Source organism: Enhydra lutris, unplaced genomic scaffold, assembly GCF_002288905.1.
Source record: "Enhydra lutris kenyoni isolate GAN:26980312 unplaced genomic scaffold, ASM228890v2 scaffoldscaffold17, whole genome shotgun sequence".
Taxonomy (NCBI): Eukaryota; Metazoa; Chordata; class Mammalia; order Carnivora; family Mustelidae; genus Enhydra; species Enhydra lutris.
In genome coordinates, this window is record NW_019154101.1 from 1,269,589 (window position 1) to 1,294,248 (window position 24,660).

At 41.2% G+C, this 24,660-nt stretch overlaps 1 protein-coding gene across 1 annotated transcript; it reads right to left on the bottom strand.

Annotated features, from left to right (window-relative positions):
• Window positions 1–407: 407 nt before the first annotated feature.
• Window positions 408–24,572, bottom strand: LOC111147883 (adhesion G protein-coupled receptor F4). Its single transcript, XM_022504147.1, has 11 exons — window positions 24,270–24,572; window positions 23,134–23,173; window positions 15,583–15,691; window positions 14,526–14,580; window positions 12,043–12,194; window positions 10,829–11,080; window positions 8,586–9,965; window positions 6,329–6,370; window positions 5,817–5,876; window positions 4,724–4,780; window positions 408–1,107 (listed from the first exon to the last, which is right to left on the bottom strand). Exons 3-10 carry the CDS (start codon window positions 15,667–15,669, stop codon window positions 4,733–4,735), a joined length of 2,076 nt encoding a protein of 691 aa, XP_022359855.1. The 5' UTR covers window positions 15,670–15,691; window positions 23,134–23,173; window positions 24,270–24,572; the 3' UTR covers window positions 408–1,107; window positions 4,724–4,732.
• Window positions 24,573–24,660: the final 88 nt, after the last annotated feature.

Consider the following 24,660-nt stretch of genomic DNA (forward strand, 5'->3'; position numbering starts at 1 on the left):
TGGGCTGTCTGCTCAGCAGGGAGCCTGCTTCCCCACTCTGTCTCTGCCTGCCTCTCTGCCTACTTGTGATCTCTGTCTGTCAAAAAAATGAATTAAAAAATCTTTAAAAAAAAAAAAGAAAGAAATTTCACTGAGCATGTCTGAAAGACAATAGTGCTGTTTGCCAAATATTTCTAGGTCCTCACCTTATAAGTACATGGTAGGATTCCATTCCTGGGCCTCCTGTGTGTCTGGCCAATGGGTCCAGGTAGATTGATAAAAGAATTGTACCCAAGAATGTACCATACCAGTGGGGCCATCCACCTTGAATGAACTCACACATGAGTAAGTTGTGAAAAGTAAATGTTTTTATTTTTATTTCTAAAATTTTTTTATGTATAGGGGTTTAAATACATACACACACACACATAATAATAATAATACCTACAAGAATATTTTTAAGTATCACAAACAAGGAACCTAAAGTCCTAGGAGCAAAATTATTATTAAAATAGACTACTTAGTCTATTTCAATAGACTAAAATCAGAAACACATTTAAAAGTCCTCTTATTTTAATTCTGTTCCCTATTTTTAGGAAACCTACTATAATTTAACTGTCTCCAAAGTAGAGTCGGTATTTCTGCTGCCACCCCCGCCCCCCGCTCGACTCCCATCCCCGCCACTCCCCCGACACTGGATCTAACTTCTGTCCCCCAGAGCAAGCATGATCCATGCACAATGACAATGGCGGGTTTATGGAGCCACAGAACAGGCCTTGGGCGTGAAAACACACCTCATCCAGTAGAGACCCAACAGCTCCAGCCTTGTCCAGAAGCTCAGAAAATGGCTTGCTGTCTTAATCTTGCCAAGGTTGACCAAGAAGCCAGGTGCCTGCAGGTCATGGGTCGGTCAAAGAGTCAGTGGTTCTAGCTCCTTCAAGCCCAGTCATCAAACGTCATTCTCATTTTTCCCCTCAGCAAGCATTTTCGCCCTGACAGCTTAGGTGTCACTCCTGGCCAGAAGAGAAAGTCTTCCAAGGAAACTTGGTTGTCCTTCATTCCCGCCTCCCTCTCCTAGAGCTTCACTCTCAGTCCAGGACACGGAACATCCATGAGGAATGGAGCGGCCTAGGCAAAATGGTTGGAACACACGTTAACAGGAAGGATAGTTGGCATTTACTGATAACCTAATTTGAGCCAGGCCTCATTCTACAAGTTTTGAATATGTTAGCTCACTGAATCTTGAGACCATCCTGGGAGGTATGTACGATTATTAGACCCATTTCACAGATGAGGAAACAGGCACAGAGGCATCGAGCAATCTCCTCAAAGTCACATGGTAGGAAGGCTATTCTCTCAGCTTCCTTTTTCTGTGCCCTCTTCCTTCTCCATGCTGCTCCCTCAGCCCTAAACTCCGTCCCCAGAGCCCTCTCACCCTCTTCGGCTACCTAAGCTTGGTCTCTAGAGTGACTTGCTCCTCTGAACTTAAAACTTTACGTACAAAACCGTGTTGCTTTTCTGAGGCACTGGCTCAGTCAGTCTCATGTCTTACTGTGGGATGAAGAGTTCTGCATCCTTTGAGGTGAGTTCAGGCATAAACAAATATGTGGAAGGGATTTTACAGGAACTGAAGAGACTTCTGTTCACACTGGAATAACACTGGGGAAACAGGCTCTGTTTGCGTCCGAGTAAAGGCCCGCCCTCCATATGAACAGCAGAGGGCGCTGTGTGGCTGTGCCTTCATAATAAGCCTGTCCTCTAGCTCCCTCCCTCGTCTGCCTCCAGAATGGGATTCCTTCAATTAGAATCTATGCCTAAAGCCAACTGCCGAGTTTGCACACCTCTGCAATTCTTTCATGATCTCAAGATCTTCTAACAAATCTTTCCTAACCTCGTTTCTTTTTTTTTTTTTAAGATTTTATTTATTTATTTGACAGAGAGAGATCACAAGTAGGCAGAGAGGCAGGTAGAGAGAGAAGAGGAAGCAGGCTCCCTGCAGAGCAGACAGCCCAACGGGGTGCTCGATTCCAGGATCCTGGGATCATGACCTGAGCCGAAGGCAGAGGCTTTAACCCACTGAGCCACCCAGGTGCCCCCCTAACCTTGTTTCTAAGAGCAATCAAACTCACTGGGATATGTGGAGCTTCCACCCATGCCCAGGGTCTCAAGTCTCTGCAAGTCCTATTCAGAACTCCTGCCCCCTGTCTCACCAACGGACTTCTCCCTATCTCCTCAGATCCCATCAGCCTTCAGTTTTGTGCCCTGAAATACTGCCTTTTCCTTGTGGCTTAGGAATACTTTAGGAATACTGCCTTGGGCTGCACCTGCGCTGCATTTACGAAACACCCCATGCAGCTGAGCTGTAATTCTGACCTTGACTGGCTGGAGCCCCTCTCTTTCTCTGCTGAAAGACCCACACCCCACCTGGTGCTGCTAGGTCTCCATTTACTTAGAGTACATTTCCTACTCCTGATGTCTAACTTGCTGGCCCCTAACGTGGTCTAACTCTCATGTCAGCCGCTGGTCCTGATCCTTCTGGTTCCATGTGCGTCCAGATGTAAAAAGCACAGCTCCAATTACTGAGAAAATTCAATAGGAGAGGGCCACCTATGAAGGATATGCCGAAAAAAATGCAACCCTCAGTTCATGCCCCACCTCACAGGTTCAAAAGTAAGAGGTGAAGAATCAGGAGGCAAGGATTTCTTTGGAGAGTTGTTAATACACTCCCACCGCCTTCCTCCACTTTCCCCCAAGTGCCTGTGGAAGCTTGGTGCACCTCCCCATCACAGGAGGGAGTGCAGTCCAGATCCTGGGTTCTACGGGTCTTCTCCAATTTTTACTATAGCCAACCAGGTATGCCCAATTAGCTGGAGATTAGACTTCAACCATACCTCTCTTCTCTAGAATGGCTAGATTTCGGATCCCCAAGAGCCAGAATCTCCTCCACCTGAAACAGTCTAACAAACTTCCTAAAGCAGGTCAAACTGGGACCTTACTGGAAAGGTCATCTTGCCCAGGTCATCTGAATTATCTCCTGGTAAGTGACTGATCAAGAAACATTATAGTGATGTTCCACTATGGAGGAGATCTACGGACTAGAAAATGGGCAGAGGTGGGAGAGATAACCCTTTTAAAAGACTCTGATATCCCTCCTCACTCCTTTTACAGTTCTAATATAAAAACCCAGATGTGAGGATGATTAAGTAAGGATTACATGCCGGTGTTTTCCCAGCACCCCACACATGGCAGTCAGTGGATATGACAAAGCCCTCTTTCTTTCCCTCCCTCTCCCTGGGACCATGAACCAGGGTCCCACAGCAGCACAACGTGAGGTTTGTAGGCTCTGTAACACAGCGGGTCCCTTAAGAGTTCTACCAACTCAGAATGTCTTTGACTCCATGAGATTGTCTCAATTCTCCACTTTGCCCCATTGTTCACTATTCTGCCCTGACTCAGAAAGAGAAGGAATGTAAAAGAGGATGTACCTCTGCCAGATGGTGTTTAAACAAATCTGATGTTCAAAGGCCATGAAACCTCTCCAAGACAAAACCGTACCCAACTTGAACTTGATCCCCCCCCTCCCACCTACCTCTCCCTACTACCTCTCAGGCTCCTGGCTGCCACTGTGTTACTGATCTCCCCTTCACAGATGCCTAATATTTGTTTTCTCCTAATTTCATCTGTGTAGAAATATGTCTCAGAGTTTGGCTGTGAGGCAGCTAGCTCTCTGGAATTCTAACACACAACCCCTTGGGGATGATTCTGGGCTCTACTTCACTATGGAAGGATAGGCTTGTTGCTTTGTGATTTCAATCAATTAAGTCTTCCTTCTCAACAATGAGGTTATTATAAGTGTCCCCACTCACTGACAAGATGGAATTAGGGTGTGTGATGCTATAGACAGCAAGGGTGTATCCTCTATCAGTATAGATGTGATGATATCATTCTCTCACTGAGGAAAGGAAAGTACATTTAAGATTTGGTCATATAAGAATAAAAAATACTAACTCAGAGGGATACATGCAACCCAATGCTTATAGCAGCATTATCTACAGTAGCCAAGTTATGGAAAGAGCTCCAGTGTCCATAGACTGATGAATGGATTAAAAAAATTATTATATAGTATATTATATATTATGTATATGTATATATATTAGCCATAAAAAATAATGAAATCTTGCCATTTGCAATAACATGGATGGAGCTGGAGAGTGTTATGCTAAGTGAGTAAGTCAGTCAGAGAAAGACAATGATTTCGCTCATATGTGGAATTTAAGAAACTAAACAAATGAACAGAGCAGGATAAAGGAGAGAGGGAGGCAAACCAAGAAAGACTTTCAACTACAGAGAACAAACTGATGGTGACGAGACAGAGGTGGGCAGGGGGATGAGTGAAATAGGTGACAGGGATGAAGGAGGGCACCAGGTATTGTGTGGAAGTGTAGAATCACTCTATTGTACACCTGAAACTAATATTACATTGTATGTTAACTAACTGGAATTTAAATAAAAACTTTTTTTAAAGATTTAAACATATACACTGAGATGGCATAGGTTTTAAAGATGTGCATATTTTCATTTATGCGCTGGGCAATAAAGCAGTTTCTAAGCTCTAAAAGATTTGTCCACTGTTCCCTCCCCATCTCACTCCTGCATCACACTAGGCAAACGTGTGCTCACAAGGGCATTAAGGAGTTTGTCACAACTTGAAAGCGAAGATTCTCCTTGAGTTTTTAATACTCACATCTTGTCTTCAACGATTCATTAATTTAGATCCATTGGTTGGGCTTAAAGATGCATTCTAAATGAAAAAAAAGTAACAGTGATCTCAGTAAGTAACAGCATTGAAAAAAGTTTATTTATATTTATGTATATGACTGCCTAAAGATAAACATGTAAAAATGGAAACGTGAAAACAAGCATTCGAAATGACACAGTTACACAGAATAAAATTACATTTCATTGAAACTAACATTGTTAGCTGCATCATTCTTTTTATGTTCCACTGAGAAAAAGAAAGAAAAATCTTGCCAATTAAATCATGACATGCCACTGATTGTAAAATACATTCCAACTGCAGAAATGTTAAAAGGTAAAGAAAATGCCTATCTTAGCATTGATGAACCAGGCTAACAAAAGTCACACCCAATAGTAGCTAACCGTAAATGCTGACTTTCAATGTGTTCAGAAAATGTTTTGTTTGTTTATTTTTAAGAAAGTAGCTCCTACTGAGAAACTATTGGTTGAGTAAATGACTGCTTTCTAATTAATATGGCAATGATGGCAATTTCAGTTGGTACCTTAAAAGATGGATAGCTTGGTCAAGCTCAGGATCAATAAGTATACATATACTTCAATCCAAGAATAGGGTTTACTGAAAAGAGTCCTGAGCAAGGACAGTATGAATTCTCATTATTAACTGGGCTTCAGGCGAATCTCATAAGTACTCTGCACCTTATTTCCTTACCTATAAAACGACTAGGTTGGACTAGTATTTCATTTCTAGCTCATCTCTCATTTCCCAGCTCTGGTATTTTATGAGTCTATGATCCTTGTTTCATGTTGTCCCATCTCAACGGTCCAGACCTCAAAATACATCCAATGGTCCAGAAGGATGAAATACATCCAAGCAGGAACATTCTCTTGAGAGGTATATTCTACTGACCTTGAGCTTTAGCTGGCTACTCCAAATTTGTCTAGTGAAGAAATGAATGAATGAATGTGTGCCCTAATAATTCTCTTTGCTAACAAATCCAGAATACTAAGCTATATTTGTCTCGTGTGACTCTCCTGAGGACACTGACCCTTCGGTATTGAGACTGAACGGGAGGGCTTACCTCTGCAGCCCTTGTTCTGCCCTTCAATGAAGATATCCTCATCCTCAAAGCATCTCTTATCTAAAGAAACAATAACAGTGAACAAATGACAACATCCCCCAAATCCAGACCCATGTCCTGAAACTTCAAGACCACTAACCCTGGCAGAAGCAGTATCAGATGGCCTAGCATAGTGCTTAGCCAAAAATAAGACTTGGATAAAAGTTGAGGTATAGTTATAATTACATTTATAATTAAAATTAAAATTTTGGTTATAATTAGATCTAGAGTTAAAATTAAAATTCAGGTAATGGTTTTTATTCTTTTAGATACACTCACACACCGCCTCCTATTGACTTAAGTGCAGGAAATGAGAGAGTAGAGTTCTCTCCTTTCCTCCTCTCAACTGATGCCTGAAGCACCCCCATAAATTCACCCCCAGGACCAGGCTTTCTGATCAAAACCGCTCCATCCCCCCTGCTACCCTGAGCCACATGGAAATATTTACAATAAGAGAAACAAATTCAAATTACCTTGTGGTCCATAATGGTTCCAAACAGCAAGATGAAGAACCCCTATTGCAAAATTCAGCAGAAGTATGAGGGATGGTATGGCAGACAACAGCCCAACTGTTATTCTAATACCACCCTTCTAGATACCTTCAAGGACAGTTATTGGATATTAGAAACTTCAGCTTTTACTGATTCAGAGAAAATACATTGGCAAATTTTTCTGTGATTGTACCTCAAAGAAAGAGGGTCACCTTCATGTCTGTGCAATACAGTTATTGATATTCATTGAATGACTGCAAAAGTAGAATGGTGTTTTCCCCCTTATTACATCTGTTTACCTTCTTTCCAAATATTAAGTAGCTGTTCTTACTTATCATAACAGTAACATGACACAACATGACATGGAATCCTGTAGCTCAAAGTGAAAATCATGGAAGCTTTCTTGAGAAGTGAAACCTGTATTATAGTTTACTTTCAGTTGGGGTTAAAAGTCACAAAATAGCAGGGTCTCTGAGCTGATGGAGTAAGTTTATGCATAAAAGAGAAAAATACAGAGCTCTGAAAAACAGGGTCTCTTGAAGTTTAAATTATTTGGTTACCTGTAAAGTCACAATAATTGATAGCCAATCTTTTTAAATGGTGGAAGTTGAGTTTAAGAGAATTCTGGATCCTGCCATGAGAATGGAAGGAAGGCTGGGTTTCCAAGGAGAGTTTCATGGCAAAGAAACGCTTATCAGAAGATGGAAACTTTTAAATATGAGTCACAGAGAAAGCTTGCTGAGAAAAGTTGGAGTGTATTTAACTAAAAGTGTTTCAGTATTTTTATGTCAAGAAAAACGAAAAAGAAGTGATTCAGAAAAGAAACAATAGAACTTTCTGGGGTTTAATTAAGTTATAAAGTAAAAAAAAAAAAAAATAGAATGAGATCATTAGTCTCCAAAATAACTTCAAGATTTGGGGAGATTTATGTCAGTCCAAGAGCTTTTGATTTCAGGGGGGAAAAAAAAAACCCAACAACAACAACAACCCTGAGTCAAATATTTCTCTTTAAAGCCATGCAAGGCAAAGAGTGAAATAAATGTTCTCCATAGTTATTAAAGACATATGAGTAAGATATATGATTGATCTGAGCTGGCATTTCTTAAAAGTCTGCTTTATATTTTGTACCACATTTTTAAATAGAGTAATAGTGACCCATTCATAGGAATCCATGCTGCTTTACTAAGCAGTTATATTTATATATTTAAAGCAGTGGCTGGAAAATTTTTTCTGTGAAGAACCAGATAATAAATATTTTTGGCTTTACGGGCTACACAGTTTCTGTTACTGCTACTCAGCTTAGCTGTCGTAGCTCAAAAGCAGCCATAGGCAAAATGCAAATGAATGATTATGGCTTTATTTCAGTAAAACTATTTACAAAAACAGGAAGCAGGCTGGAGTTCGCCAACCCCTGATAAAAGCATAATTAAGGATACGAACTTGCCACATTTACTATTCCTCATAGGTATGGAAAGCAGTCTGGCTAGTGACAGCTTCCCAAAAGTACAAGCTCAGTAGCCAACATAAAGTAAAGCAAATTTTGGAGGGTTAATTTTGCCAAACCAAGTATGGGAGAGCGAGAAAAGAAAAGAGAGATGACTTCAGATTCGAATCTTTTTCTTACTAAGGAGAAGGGTGAGACCCAGAGAAAAGTTACACTTCTAGGGTCAGGCAACACACAGCCGGATCTATTTCAACAAAGAACAATCTCCATTTATTTCACAGGGATGAGCCATGAGGACTCCCAACTGGTTAACACTCAAAGAGAATGGCAAGTCCTGTCTAGTCCTCCTATGGGAAATGACTGTTCCACTGAGTTCCCAAACTGCTTGAGAAAGGATAAAAACTGCTTTGTTTTGAAACATACCATGTGAGTGTAGATTCATACATCTTTGATCAAAGATTAGTTCTCTAGAAGTGAAGGTCAACTTCTTCTAACATTGAGACTTTAGGAGGGATACAGGTGGACCAGTTGAGGACAGAAGGAAGGAGATTCCCACCCAATCAACCTGATCAGCTAAATCCAACTTGACAATCAACAGGGTGAAAGGAGCTACAGCTGAATGTCTCCAAGACATGGAAAGAAATGGAACAAACATTTTGTATTCTATATTTTTCAATCATATAGCCAGAATATGTCATATAGCCAGAATAACAAGTTATGAAATAAAAATAATATCTTATAAATAAAATATTAATAATATTAACTAATAAAACAAGTCTCTTTCTTGGTACTTACCTGGAAAGCATTAAGCAGGGCAAAGATTATATGGAATATCAAAGAAGTGCCTTCTATAAGCGTAGCTACTCCAAAACCCCAGGTCAGTCCCAGCAGTGGGGTGAGGATGGCCACATTTTTGCTGATCCTCATAATTATGGCCAGATCCTGAGACTTGGAACTGCCAATAGAGGGCCTCTGAGTGTTGACAGCAACAACCAAAACCACCACAAGATTCACGGCCACAATGACTAAGGCTGGGATGGTAAATGCTAAAAGGGCTTTGGTATTGTCCCAGTTAAGCCAACAGGCATCGGGTCTCATGTAGCCTTTTTCTGGCACTGTGATAGCAACTGTGGTGCCAGCGATGACCAGTGGGCACCCATAGCCAATGGCAAAGCCAATGGCCATCAGGCGGGACTTCATCATCCTACGGAAAACAACCAATATTCCATAGATGATGAGCAGTGCTTTGAAGAACATCCAGAAAAACAGAGAGAGGTAGAAAAAGTGGCTGAAAAATGTCAGCGCAACACACCAGTTGGAGTCCTGGGCCTTTTTGTGAAAGTTAGAGTTTATGATGAACCACACATTAGCAATCAGGAGCGACACAGCTATGTTCACGATGCACACATGACGCATGTATGATATCTCTGTCACAACCACCCGGGACCACACCACGGCTTCAATGATCAGGCAAAGAATCAAGCTAAAGATGGAGATGCTGAGCCCAATGCAGGTGATGTAGTACAGAACTTTGTTGTCTATAGATTTGGGGGACATTAGAATGGAAAAGGACATCACCATGTTGGTGTAGTTACACAAGCATTTTACTCTGTTCGTGATCTCCAGTGTGGTTTCACAAGCATTCTCATCCCACCTCCTTTTCCTCGAGTGCCAACCAACACACTGGGCCCTGGCATTCCGGGATTTGTTGATCTTCTCAAAGGTAAATAAGACTTGCTTCAGTCCTTCCGGTAAAATCACCGAAAGGACGAGACCATTTACAGGTCTTGGAAGACTCACATTTTGAGAGCGGACTTCCTTCAGTATGGCCCCCAAGGTGGGAAAGGCTATGCTGATGGCTTGGGATGCATTTGGTGACAGCTTCCACAGCTCTTGCCTGGGAATTTCTATCATCCCTAAGATACCCTCTGTTGTACTGTTCATACTCGCGGAGAAATTGAACTTTTTCTCTGAGGTATTGTGGTTGATGCGAAGCCCTTTTGCCTGAATGAAGAGTTCATCCGCAAGGTTCTCGGATTCATTGTGCACGCGCAGTTGCCTCGCGAACAGATTCACTGACTGCAACAAATCTGAGCTGGCATTTTTGTCTGGAATGAAAGCCCAATTTGAAATGGCTGCTGTGTCAAGGATGTGGTTGGCCACTTCACTATAACTCTGCAGTGGAGGGAAAAAATGGAAGTTATGCGAAGGATTTACACATTACTGCAGAAAGTCAATCTCTAAACCCTGAAATTTCTCGAGTTCAAGTGATGGGATCTTCTTTGACATATTGCTCTTCAAATTCACTGTTTATTGGAATCTCATGCTAAGAGGACTTCAGAGAGAGAAGTACAGTAAAACAATCATTAAAATAAAATAAAAGTATAGATAAAGTTTACTACTTTATTATGTGCCCGGGGACAGCATTTCCGAACTTCAGTCTATATAACCCAAGAGTTCTCGTGAGCTATTAATGATTGTTTAATGGAGGGAGTTGGGGGTAAATTCTATAAAAACCTAAATTTGAGAAACACTGCATACTGTATCTCTATACTCCCCCCTTTATAAAGAGGGCTAAACTTCATTAACACATGAAAAGTTCTAAAAAGTCCTGCCAGAAGGAAACCTGCTTAACCTTGTTTAACCCAGAATTTCTATATCTGCTATGCACCGATCTCCCTTGTAGAAACGAAACCTCCATTAACATTTCTCAAAATAATTATGGCCTACAGAATTAAATTTGGGCAACACTGGAGTAGACACACTCTTGCTCACAGCCATCCTTTCGGGATATTTTTTTGAAACTAGTAAGTCTGGACAGAAACATGTATTAAAAATATGCTAACTTCTTGAAAACTTACATAAGCTAGAGTGAATTGACCTGCAGAATTGAAATAAAAAGTGTATCGTTGTTATGGTTGCTGTGGCTGTCTTACTTTGGACCGTACATTTGAAACTGTTAAAATACAAGATTTGGTTTAAAAAAAAAAAAAGAAAAGAAACCTGCCAGTTTTTTAAATGAAATTGTCAAAGAATACCTTCATTTTCTCTTGGGTAACATTATCAGACAAGTCTGTAGAAATATTTCTTAGTAACTCCACTATGAACGCGATGTTTCCGGAGGTGGCTTCTGATGACTTCACGACATCAAGTATGCAGGCATAATCAATTGGACAGTTCCTGAGGATTCCTTGGGCTACACTCTCCACGGGTTGGGGAGCTCGAAAATCAAGAACGTGAACTGGCACAGATGATGCTGCTAGGGAGAGGCGTGATGCACTACTGAAGTCCTGTTTAAAAAAAAAAAAATTGTTCAAAAATGATGAAATACCTAACATATTTCAGAATAAAGGAGCTAAGGCACAAATACACCATGTGGGGAAAACAGAGAAGCCAGTGGTACTAAAAAGGAGTTTAGATGCCAAGAAAGACAGAGAGTATAGGATGGAGTCACACCCAGACAAGCAGTTCCATCAAAATTGCCACTGAGATCAGGATACTGACCTATCACTTCCAGGATAGTGGTTTGTTTGTTTTGTTTGTTTTAAGATTTTATTTATTTATTTGATGGAGATCACAAGTAGGCAGAGAGGCAGGCGGGTGGGGGTTGGGGGGAAGCAGGCTCCCCGCTGAGTAGAGAGCCCTATGCGGGGCTCAATCCCAGGACCCTGAGATCATGACCCTAGCTGAAGACAGAGGCTTAACCCATTGAGCCACCCAGGTGCCCCAGGATAGTGGTTTTAACCCAAGTGTGATAACAAGACATTTTCTCCAGAGATGTGGAGAAATTCTAAAAACAAAATCTATCTACTTATTTTAACTTTTTGAAAGGGGAGTCTCATGAAATTTGTGTGGGTGGGGATGGATGGAGGTTGGCAGGTCAAATGATGCTAAATTGTAATTTCAAGTTTAGAGTTCAGTAATTAGGCGAAGGTACACACAAATCCATCTCAAACTTTAAGCTCTAAAATTTGAGGTCAAAACTCAAACTTCAACCTCTAAGCATTTACCATTGCGTAAAGGAGTTTTTTTAAGAAAAGATGCTGAGAGGGAGAAAGAGAGAGTGAGGAGGGGGGAGAGTATCTGAGAATTTGGGCAAGGAAGGAAGGGAAAGAGACAAATTTCCCACAATCTGCCATTTTCCCAAGTCTAAGTCTGAGATTTATTGTCGTGCGGAACAGAACACAGGAAAATGCCTCTACGGTTTCCTGAGAAATTAGCCCTGGAAGCCAATAATATGCAAATGCTTCACCTTAAAGAGTGTTTCCACAGAGAGGCTTGTACATGTTTCCGTTGATTTTTGCCACTTGTTTTGATGACATGTAAATCCTATTTCTCCACGAAAGTGCTGAGCACAGGGCTGGCTGCAGTTGGAAGCCATGATGCAAGGTCCCTGGCATTTCTCTGAAAAGCAAGAGAGAGAGGAGGGGACCTAATTAGCATTACTGAGCTCTGTTGGAGGCAGCTAACTTATTCTAGGGATTTGGGAATTATCTGCTTTCCAGAGGAGGTGACATTGAACAGAGTCCTCAGCACCAAGCAAGGTGTGCCAAGCAGGGTGAACAGTACATGGAGAGGAGGGGTCACAGGTCAGACGGAAAGGCTAGTTTAGAGCAGCTGAGGGGGGTGGGGCAAGAGATGAGGATGGGAGAGAAGCAGGAGTCAAGACATGAAGGACTTTGAATTCTGTGCTAATATGGGGGTTACCAGAACACATGATTAGATTTGTTTTTGAAAGATGATTAACAATAGCATAGAGCAGAAGGCAGTAAAATTTTCCATAAAGGCCATGATAGAGTTGCCAGATAAAATACGGAAAGTCCAGTTAAATAGTAAATTTATTTTCAGACACACTTGATTCTCATTATTTGCAATAGTTATGGTCTATGGAGTTGCTTCCACAAACACCAAATAAGGGGAAATCAAGGCAGATTCTTCCAAGCTTTTCCTCACATTTTTATCAACTAATTAATATATGAGCTCATTTTATATGTGTTTCTATTTAAAGACACTTCATTTATGTTGTTGATCCATTACCATTGAACTCATGGCCAATAGTACCATAACTCATAAGAGCACATGAACAAAGCTCATCTAACACATGAATTTTCTCTTTAAGACACATCACAGCCTCCTTAGGAACACCAGAAAGCTCTTCAGGGGACTATAGTCAGGGCTATTTTAAATGCAAAATCACAAACAAAAAGCACAAAATGCAAAAATATGGCATTAGTAATGCCACAAAAACAACACTTGTTTATAGTAGGACAGCTAGAACAAGAAGGCAGAGTGCCATCTTGTTTGGCTGGAAACTTGTACCTGAGCTAACTCAATTTTTTTTTCTGTCTATGAATGATCCAGAAAGCACTGTGAGTAGTAATTTGGGGGTCACAAATAAGTTTCAATGAATAGGAGAATTTATAAATGCAGAGTCCATGAATAATAGGGATCAACTGAAAATATTCAGTTAAACAATGAATAAGTTTTTAATGTTCGTATGACACATGCAATACCATTCATTGTTTATCTGATTTTTAAGTTCAATGAGGAATTCCATATTTTTATTTGCTAAATATGAAAACTAACCAGAGTATAAATATTTTCAGCATTGTAAACCAAGTGGTCTTTCTCAAAGCTACTTAACTCTGCCTTTGTAGCATGAAGGCCATCAAAGATAATATGTACATAAATGAGCATGGCTGTGTTCCAATAAAACTTTGTTTCTAAAACCTGGTGGCAGGCCTAATTCGGCCCATGAGTAGAGTGGATTGACTTGAAGCAAGGAACCCAAGAATGAGGGTGTTGAAATATTCCCAGGAAGAAGGATCTACTTCTGAAAAGAAGTAGATCCTAATGGAAGCTAATAAGGTGTTGAAATCAATAAGATGTGGTGACTGTCTGTGAGTCAAGGGAGGCTCTGTGGATGACCCCATTCATAGAGAAAGGAAACAAGAAAGTTTGCATTTTTCTTTACCACCTACCCACTGTCCCTGGTTTTGCAAAGTCATTTAAGCTCAGTGCATCTTAATTTCTTCATCCATACAGTTTGGAGGTGATGCCACAGTCCTGTTACAAACTTGAATGAGTGAGCATCCTGTTCAGCCCTTGAATCAGTTTTGCCAATGCTCAATGAAGGTTAGCCATCTCTCTCCCTCTTTTCTCAAGTCCACATCAATGTATAGATGTATTTGTTGTTAAAAATATACTTGGCCATGTCTGTGCAGAATCCAGTGATCTCTGCTATTTGGGTAAGAACCATGTGATTTCATTATCTTGCTACTAATGACTATCTCCATAGTTTATTTCTGAGTTTTTGAGAGTAACACAATACCTATTTTACATCACTTCAGTAGACTTCTCAGCACCAGAGTGTAACATACATTTAAACATTCTGAAAATACCTTTGCACGAAGGAATGAATTCTTCCGTGTTCCTTCTTCTGCCTCTTACTAGCTGATTAGTTCAAACAGATTTCCCTTTGGGGTTTTAAAGTAAGCACTTGTCTTCTACTCTAGAACACATGTGAATAATTTGCCAACTTGGGTCATTGACTATGCCATGGATAATGGTATAATTGTAAGAAAGTCTGTCAATACCAGTAAACAATGAGAACTTGTTAGAGACTGTTACGCCATTTGAAAGTTTGTGGTCTGGGGATGTGCTCTGCCAAATCCATGCCCTTTCTTCACTGTGCCCAGTCTCCCTATGGAAGAACACTCTTCTGTAGACACCTACCTTGTATCCTTCCAGTCTTGAGTTTCCCTTCAGGATGTTGAAGTTTATCTCCATCCTGTAAAACACAAATTCCCAAAGGTCCTCTTTACTGTGGAACTCTCCTTGCTTATCTCAACATAGAGGCTCCATGTGGAGATGAAGAGAAAATGTGTTCATGACTCAGAAGAAAACTGCACCAGGTCTGCATGTGATGTCACAGAAATTTTCAGACAGAATCATGGAGGTGAGCACAGACAGAGAATAAACCCTCCTCTGAGGAGGGCAAGAATCTTGCCAGAGGTCATTTGGGCCCTGAGGGTCAGGTTAGTGGATTGGGTACCTATTTTGGGAAGCTCAAGTACTCAGGGAGAAAAGAGATGTAGTAATTATAATGCTAAGCTTGTCTCCATCTGTATTAACTGTAACTATGAAATGAAGCTAATATGATCCACCAGATACCATAGATCCCCAGAGAGGAAGAAATGAGCAGATGCTAGGAATAATCATTAGGTGACAATAATAGAATCACAAACTCTTCTGCAGCTATAAAGGGCTATAAAAATTATCTAAAAGAAAAAAAATACCCTTTATGTTATAGATAAGGAAATTAAAACTCAAAGAAGCAAAACAACTTATGCAGCTAACAAGAAGAAAAGGTAAGGTCTGGAGCTGAAATGCTACTTGCCAGGCTAGTATTCCTCCTCCCAGCAACTGCCTGTCTATGTTCTCTGTGGCTTGCAAAGTAATTTTTCTATTATACTGTTGTGCTCTGTTGCACCATGCAAATATAATGTTGCAGGGCCCAGCCACCTCTCAACTTTTCTTTGTTCCCTTAAAAGAAATACATATATATATATATATATATATATATATATATACACACACACATATATATATATGTATTTTTATAGATATAGATATAGATATATAGATATATAGATACAGATATATATCTGCAAGAGTAAAATTGTAGTCATTTGAAATTTTATTTAAGATTATGTTATTTGTCATAAATTTAACTCATCTAGGAGACCTGGCAGATTTCTCATGGGACCACTTGAGAATGGATCAAACTTACTTTTATGTGGACCTTGGATTTATAGTGAGAACATTCTATTCCCAGAAAGAACATTAAACAGCAAATCATGGTTGCCTGGGACTTCATTTTCACACATTAGGATCTTCACCTGCAATACAGAATGAAAGTGGATTCAGGTGGAGTTGATAAAGCCAGGCAATACAAAACTTAGCCAACTAACCAACCCCTTGGTGACCTTAGTGGGTACTCTGAAATGTTCATACCAAAACATTCTGCTTCCAGAAAGGACACTAATATCTACTTTCAAACTAGCTAACGTGTAAAAAATGGAAAAGACTTTCCTTCAACTGGCAACTTGTCTACAAACAATAGACAGGAGTGATGGAAGCACTAGGAAGGATGTATGTTCACCAAGGAATCATTTCTGATTATTTGATCCACAATTTTCTTTAATCATAACATTTATCAAGAACCTTTATTTACCAATCACTTTCTGAGCTCCTTCTTTGCATTAATTCATTTAATCAGATGATGTAAGACAGTATTATCATCTTCATTTTATTAGTGGAGAAGCTAAGGTACAAAGTGACTATGAGTCAAGGTCACTCATAAAAAGTGGTGGAACCAAGGGTTCGACCTAGATAGTACAGCTGGAAAGCCAAGTTCTAGGATGGGATCTCTCAGCAATGGTACTATTGACATTTTGGGGATGGATGGTTCTTTGTTGTTGGGGGCTGTCCTGTAAATTGTAGGATGTGCAGTAGCATCTCTGACCTCAACCCACTAGATGCCAGGAACAGCTTCCTCCCTAGCTGTGACAGCCAAATATGTCTGTCATGGGCAAATGTGCCCTGGGAGAGGAATTTGCTCCCAGTTGAGAACTACTGTTCTACAATGTACTGTCTCTCTGGGCATAGGGGGTCAAGGAACTTAAAATGAAATGAATACACACTATTGTCTGTTATTGGAGCAAGCACTGAGATTCTCTCTTATAGATGGATCAACTATTATACAGAGAAACTAGAAGCATGAAAAGATAATTATTCTTTGGCTATATCTCTATTTCTTACCTTTTTCTTCTTTTTAATATATAATTGACATGTAACATTGTGTTAATTGCAAGCATACAACATAGTGATTTGATATTTCTATTTTTGTAAAATGAGTAAGTCTAGTTAACATCTGTCACCATACAGTTACAATTATTTTTCTTTTGATAATGCCTCTTTCTTGCTAGTTCTACCTTTCAAAGACAAATTTCCAGAAAGCATCTCCGTCACAGTTGAAGTTCATCAACATCATCATGATTTGATCATCACCACCATACTTCTCTTACAGGATAGCAGAAACTAAGACCATTTATTGGAAGCAAAGTTCCTTAGAACAATTCTCTCATAGTACAGATGCAGCAAAGTAAAAATGTCATGGACTTTAGATTCAGCATGAGCTAAGCTGTCAATCACATTTATGATATTGATGAGGTATTTGACATTTGCTGAGCCTATTTTCTTTCTCATCCATTTCATAAAATGTGGGATGATTATTCATTCTCTCAACCACCCTTTATCAGGTGGCTCCTGTTTGTCAGAAACTGTGCCAGATGTTGGGGATAGGGAAGTAAAGGGTGCTGTCAATTCCATAAACGATGTCCAGTGGGGAATTCAGACAAGTCAAACCAATAGTGGGAAGAGCGATCAGCTACATACTCTACCTAGTGAATAAGGCCAAGCAGAAACTGAGCCTCAGCAAATGTAAATTCCTTTATGTTGTAATGGAGGTGAACTAACTCTGACCCATCTATGCTCACCAGGCGATCTGTGGCCAGGGAGCAAAGAAAACTCACTAATCAGGGATCGTCAGACCTTTCCTGGGTGGAGTCAAGACTAAGATGGTCTTTCATGACTGCAGTGAGCCTTCACATGAGAGGATGAGCCACAGGCACTTACAGGAAGGCTTCCAAATTGTCTTTGAGCTTAAAATTCTTTGTGTTCCTAACCAATGAATGGGGAGACGTATTTGGACTTATACTGTCATCTTGTAGAGCAAGTCTGAGCAGGGGAAAGGAAACATGGCAGAATGACAGGCAAAGTGTGGTAATGGATTTGCATAGTTGCTGGGATATGTGTGTGGAATTCAAGATCTTACATGAGTGGGTGGAAAGAAGTTCTCATGTATGCGGCAAATTGGTGGATGGGCAAACTAAGCAATTTGTGATATTAATATTATTTAGGATAGTTTTTTTTTTCTTTTCAGTGTAACAGAATTCATTGTTTATGCACCACACCCAGTGCTCCATGCAATATGTTCCCTCCATAATACCCACCACCTGGCTCCCCCAACCTCCCACCCACCACCCCTTCAAAACCCTCAGGTTGTTTTTCAGTCCATAGTCTCTCATGGTTTATCTCCCCTTCCAATTTCCCTCAACTCCCTTCTCCTCTCCATCTCCCCATGTCTTCCGTGTTATTTGTTATGCTCCACAAATAAGTGAAACCATATGATAATTGCCTCTCTCTGCTTGACTTATTTCACTCAGCATAATCTCTTCTAGTCCTGTCCATATTGATACAAAAGTTGGGTATTCATCCTTTCTGATGGAGGCATAATACTCCATACTGTATATGGACCACATCTTCCTTATAGGATAGATTTTTAACCATCATCATAAAAGGAAATACCAGAAGAACCAATATAAGCTGTCTTAGATCTATCTGTATATTTCACATATACACTGGTGGCTTTCCAAAATTTTTATCCTGACACAGTAATAAAACAGATCTTACATCATGACTCAATGTGTACAGACATATATATGTATGTGTATAGGTATCCATACATAAAACTGGAAAAATACATAATTTTTATATTTTAAAAGGTTTTATATATTTCTTATCCTTCCCACCTATGAGCAAGACACTCTTTGCTCTGTCCATGATTTTTAACTTGCATTCCACTCTATCTGACATTCTTTCGGAAACTGGTTGCCACCCACTAAATTGAATCTACAACCCTCTAATGGATTGTAACCTGCAATCTGAGAAATAGAAATACAGAATGGACCATTCATTTTCATTATCAGGTTGAAAATAGTTCACTTCTCTCACCGAAGCGGTCTCTTTGGTCCTTCCTCTTTACTTTTTCACAATCTATCGAAATGTTCTTTCCAAGGTACACGCAATTGGGGAAAAAGACACCTACACTCAGAGCCAAATAATAGGACGGATGCTGAGGTTAAATGCAATTCTCTTCCACCTAGAGAGCAGTGGTTTGAAATGCACAGTGAAATGGGTGAAGACAAACCAACAGGAGGCCACTTATAAGGAATGATGCCTCCTATCTAAGGCTTCAGAAGGAAGCATTTTACTGTCCACAGTTTTCAGTATAAGAACTTAAAGTTAATCTTGCTGGAAGAAAGTCAGGCATTTGGCACAATGATGTGATGTGATCTGATGTGGTTTAGGAAGTTCAAAACTGTTTTCCTGAGCAGTGTTAGGGCCTCTGTAAGTCCACGGCTCCTGAAAGTGTTTGGAGACTAAAGGATCCACTAGGCATGGCATTTTCTGTAGATCATTATGCTCTTTGTGGAACATGATGAACTAATAATAATTTTTTTTTTCCCTAAGAAAAAACTTTCTAACAGATCACTTATATGTAGTGTGAAATCATAAGCATGACCACATGAAACACAAACATTGAGCTGAGCACAATTAGCTGTTTGGGGAGTTTTGGTTAATTAACTTGCTATTTCATCATTCATGTTCTTATAGTCTGGTGTACGTAACCCATCTACTACTTTATATGATAATTATATGGTAAAGTTCCTTCAATTATTACAAGTGGGAAGGAGGAGATGTTTAATAATGTTACCCAAGAGGAGGCACAACATTCTTTTTTTTGCCTAGTTTGATCGGTAGGGATGGGTTAGATGGAGAAATATTTTCAAGGTAGCTCCAAATGGGTTTTTTTCTCCTCTCACCAAAAAGAATAGAATGGAATCTGTCCCACCATGATATAGATAGCTGAAGCCAAAAGCCAGAGTGTTCTGCAGAGCACAATGAGCCAGAGCTTTGGAGCTCTGAAATGGGGAATTGAAAAATAAAAAGAAGTATATCTGGCATAATTCATAATCAGAGGCTGATATTTTATAGAACAGAATGGAAGAAACATACTTAGATTCACCATTGATAAAGACTTAATAATTAAAGCAGACTTTGCATTTTGCATAATGCTGAACTGAAAATTATCTGCAAATATAAAGTATTTCTGGGCAGCTAGGTGGCTCAGTTGGTTAAGCATCTGACTCTTGATTTTGGCTCAGGTCATGATCTCAGGATTGTGAGATCGACCCCCATGCTGGGCTTTACACTAGGCGTGGAGCCAGCTCAAGATTCTCTCTCTCCCTCTCCCTTTGCACCCCCTCTCTTAAAAAAAATACTGAATACAAATATAAACCTAATACATATATATATATATATACATATATATATATATTTGTTATTTCTCCAATACCCAGCATAGTGTCTGCAGGTAGCAAGTGACCTCTTGAAAGAATGAAGAAAAGAACAAGGACATAAAATCTAAATACATGTGACAAGAGTGGATTGTCCAAAAGAACGTTGGCAAAAACACAGACAGTACTGAAAGCAGCCGCTTTCAGATGTGAACGTAGTAAAGACAACTTGCCTGGCCCAGGGGTCTACTAGTTCCTAGTAAAGAGTGCTAGAGTCAAGGCCTGGTCCTCTCCTCCATGGAGAATCCAGAGTTATTCTGTGTCCAGTATGCTAAGATGACCTTCATGCTATTCACTGACCTCTGGCTTTATAGTGTGTTCAGTTTAACAACAAAACTGCATTTTCATAAGATCGCTACTTCTCTAAACCCCTCGCGTATGGTGGCAGGAAAAACGGTTTGTTGGGGAAAACTGTCCCTGGCCATTTAAATCAAGATCCTAGTACATGGTGGGGGAACATAAAAAGAGTAAGCAGTAATCCTGACAGAAAGTGCTGTATGCCTAGGGTGGACACTTGCTACCCGCCACTTGTTTACCAAGTTTGTAGCAGGCACCAAAGTTGAATTTTAGAAGAATGGAAGAAAAACATGACCCTACACTGACTTAAATGTTCTGTGATTTCAGGAAAACTGCCTGTTTTATTTAGTAAGGCAAACCACACAGAGCTTGGTATCAGTTGAGGTTGCCCAAGATACTGTGTCCTGAAGTGGGTTCCTGTGGAACACTGGTCTCATAACAGACTAAGGGGTTCCATGGTCAGATCAGTTGGAGAAACCATGTGTCCCCACACCAACCTCCCAACCCACCCACCCCTCATATATATATGGACGCATAGCAGAGTTTCTGGGAATCCTTGTGGTGAAAAGACTGCTCCACTCTGGTTGTACCAAATTTACTTTCTCATCCAAGGTGCTCTGGGGAAATTTAAGGTTGCTGTTCAAGGACCGTGTGTCATCCTGGAACACATTAGCATATCCAGACTCAGACTACACGTGCAGTTGTTGGACACCTACCATGTGCCAGCCCCTATGTTAACACCTGCCCGGGAGGCCACTCCCAGGGACCCAAAGTAGCGCCTCAGAGAGTAACAGACCTGAACTTAGGGAATCCTGAAAGAAGGAGGCAATGGATAGGTCATCTTTAATGGTGAGAAGAGTCAGAATCATCCTGACACATGATTCTCTGGGTGGAGAGGTGAGGAAAGGCAGGGATGAAAGACATCTCAGGTGTCTGGGACGATCCCAGGAAGGGGAAGGCAGACTCAGAAATGAATAATTAAAAAGAAGAAGAGAAAACAAGATGCTGAACTCATGCCTGAGGCTTCTGTGGCGATTAGGTGAATAGTTACCTGACATTTACAAAGAAACATGCCCTGTATCTTGTTCCCAAAGTGCCTGAAAGTTGGCCTATTTCAGAGATAAAAGCAATGAGCTACCTGGAATTGGCAGCTTCTTAGGTACTGGAAAAGTAACATCCCAAATTCCTCCTCCCTGCTTCCCTAACCTGCCTCTCTCCCTCTGTGCATCCTCATAAAAGTGTGAATTGCCCACTACCAGCCACTTTTGTCTTTCACTTGGTAATAGGCAATTCTAGGCCACTGAAAGGAAGCCAGACTCTGCTCTAACAGAGTGATTACTTCAGAGAGAGAGAGAGAGAGAGAGAAAATCACCTTTGCTGGCCCTTGAGGCTAGGAGGACAATGTAGTTAGACTGAAGGGTCCCAGAGGTCATGTGACTCAGGATATTCCCTCCTCAGAGAAATCCCAGCAAGGGATGCCTCCCGCATCACTGCCTGTGCTCCAAGCCCTGATGACAAAGGGTCAAAAGAGCACAAGAGCTAGTGTTCCCAGCCCCAGAGCCTGAGAGAAATTAGCCCACACCTAACAGAATAGACCTCCCTCCAACCAAAAACATCATGTTGTCATTAGGAGGTGAACAGGAAGGGATATTTCTTGGTCCCCAGCACCCAGCAGAGTGTAAGAGTGGTAATAGTTACCCAGACAGCATGTGTTCAATAAATGAATGAATAAGTGAATGGCCCCACAGAGAACGATACCAATTTTGGAAGTCTTTGCTTTAAAATCACAAGGCAAGTTCTCGATCTTAGAGGGGGAGGTGAGCATATGTGCTACTCTAGATCCTTTTGGAACCTAGTGATTTAAGTAGACATGCTCCCAACCTACCTCTGTGTTACACTGCTTGGAGCCTCTGTGCAAAAGTATTGCGAGGTCCTGTCTAGGCTCGGCAAGAGACAATGCCACACCAGATGAGTGATGTCTGCTCCCAGCATGGCAGCACGAGCACCCTTTCTGCCCTGTCTCCACAGTCAGAACTCACAAAGCCCTTTCTCGGATGGACCTAGAAGACCCCCCAGCGGTTCTGACACACCATCTCCTGTTTGTCCTACCTCCCTTGTACTAAGAGCTGCGTTTCTGAATGAGTTGGAATCAAGAAATACAATTAGTCCGCCTGGGTCCCGGAGCTTGTTTCTGATCTTCCCTAGAATGGGGTTGTAGGATATGAGTCATGGAACCCAGGCGCTCCCCACCTGCCCAGACACACTGCGTGAGAGCTAGCATGAGGACTCTCAAAGCAAATTAAAAAAGGTAAGCCTGGGAATAGTAACCGCAGTCAGGAAGGAAAGAATGCATTGGAAACCGTGATCTCTCAAACTCCTCCACACAGAACACCCCAAAGTAAGCTGGGTGAGGATGTTTGCCCACGGAGGGGACACTGTCTCAAAGTGTTGTCTCCATGACCTTCACTCCAACATGAGGTGGCCGGGGCGGGGGGGTTCCACTTGTTGGTTCACCTTCTGGGCAGCAACTCACCTCACACTCGTTGGCCAATCCCTTCGATGGGAAGGCCCTGTTCAGAGAGGTTAACTGAGGGTGAAGAACTCAGAGACTGCTGACCTACATGTTGAGGTGTGTGTGTTGTGTTCCCCTCAGCCGAATTTCATAACCGTACGTCCCATCTACTCCGCTGGGGTAATTAGAGCTGATTATAGAGTCAGACGGCTAAACAAGTTGTTTGTGTGTTGCTTGGCCTCAGTAATAGAACGGATTCAGTCACTCTTACCAGTTGTCCCTTGCCATGGCGGAGCAGTTTCATAAAGAGCCTTGGGGGAAAGAAAGATAGAAAAGATCTATTAGAATCAGAAGCATCTTATCCTGGGCTATTTGAGATGGCTTCCAGCCAATCTCTTTGTGGCTCAGTATCTTTTCTGAGAATGGCAGTCTGGTTCAAATACTGTTATGTTTGAAGAATCACACAATTTCATAGCTGGAAGGTATCTAGCCTCTCACCAACTCTCTCAAGACTTACAGGATTTTAAAGTAATTGGTCAACTGGGTGATTGCTTGGCTCCAGGAAGAAAGGTCACTGAAGTACTGACACACACACACACACACACACACACACACAAGCACCTTACAACACACATTTGAAAGGTCACAATTGTCCTCAGAGGACAAGGAATATAGGTAATTAAATGGTGTACAGTAGACCACTCAAAACAAGGGTAGATGCCCTTTACAAAAAGGTTTAACCATCACTAGAGGAAATGTTTCCTTTTAAGTTGATATACAGACAGCTTTGTCAGCCTCACTGTAAGAAGAAAACTGCTGGGGCGCCTGGGTGGCTCAGTGGGTTAAAGCTTCTGCCTTCAGCTTGGGTCATGGTCCCGGGGTTGTGGGATCAAGCCCCGCATCGGGCTCTCTGCTCAGCGGGGAACCTGCTTCCTCCTCTCTCTCTGCCTGCCTTTCTGCCTATTTGTGATTTCTATCTGTCAAATAAATAAATAAATAAAAAGAAGAAAACTAACGGAATGCTTTATAATAATTTATATACATCTTTACGTTCAGCCCAAAGGAAGGGAATTGAAAGCTGGTTTGCTTATCCACTTTATCAAGCAAAGGGACAGTCAGAAAACAGAGTCAAATTGCCTGACAGAGTGCTTTGCATTTTCACTCCTGGGAGTGAGCAATTAGATCCTGACAAATGACTTCTTAAAGAAAAACAAATATAAAAGAGATCAAGGGCGGACTTCAACCTTGAGCTAGCCAATTTCTAAATAATGTCAGGAAGGCTTCCTGCAGAATCAAGCACTCCAGAGAATACCACCAGAAATCGCGCATTTTCCCCATTCCAGAATACATGCAAAACCAATCCAGTCTTCAGTCAGAGGAAGGTTTGCTCCTGGCATGGGTACTCACCGCATCCAGGAAAGCTAGCAGCCAGGCAGGAGAGTTGGCACCGAGCTTCCAGCCACTGTGCCCCACCATCCCGGGTGCCTCCCCTTGCAGGTCCCATGGTCCCCCTTCAGTGCCTGTGATGCCTTTTCTCCATTTTTCAAAGAGAAATCCAAGAGGTCCCAGTGTAAACCAGCCACCGATTGTGAGAAGCCTATCTGAGAACTGTAAAACCGCCCGGGGTTTCAAGGCTTGTGTAAGTCGGTGATTCACTCCACGATGGGTCCATCAAGCACGCCTAAGAGAAATTACAGGTTTCTCCTGTCTGGAGTAAATCCATTAAAATGAGTCACTTGTTTGTGCTTTAATTCCTCATCTTTATCTCAGACGATCACATGAGACCAGGTTGCATCTA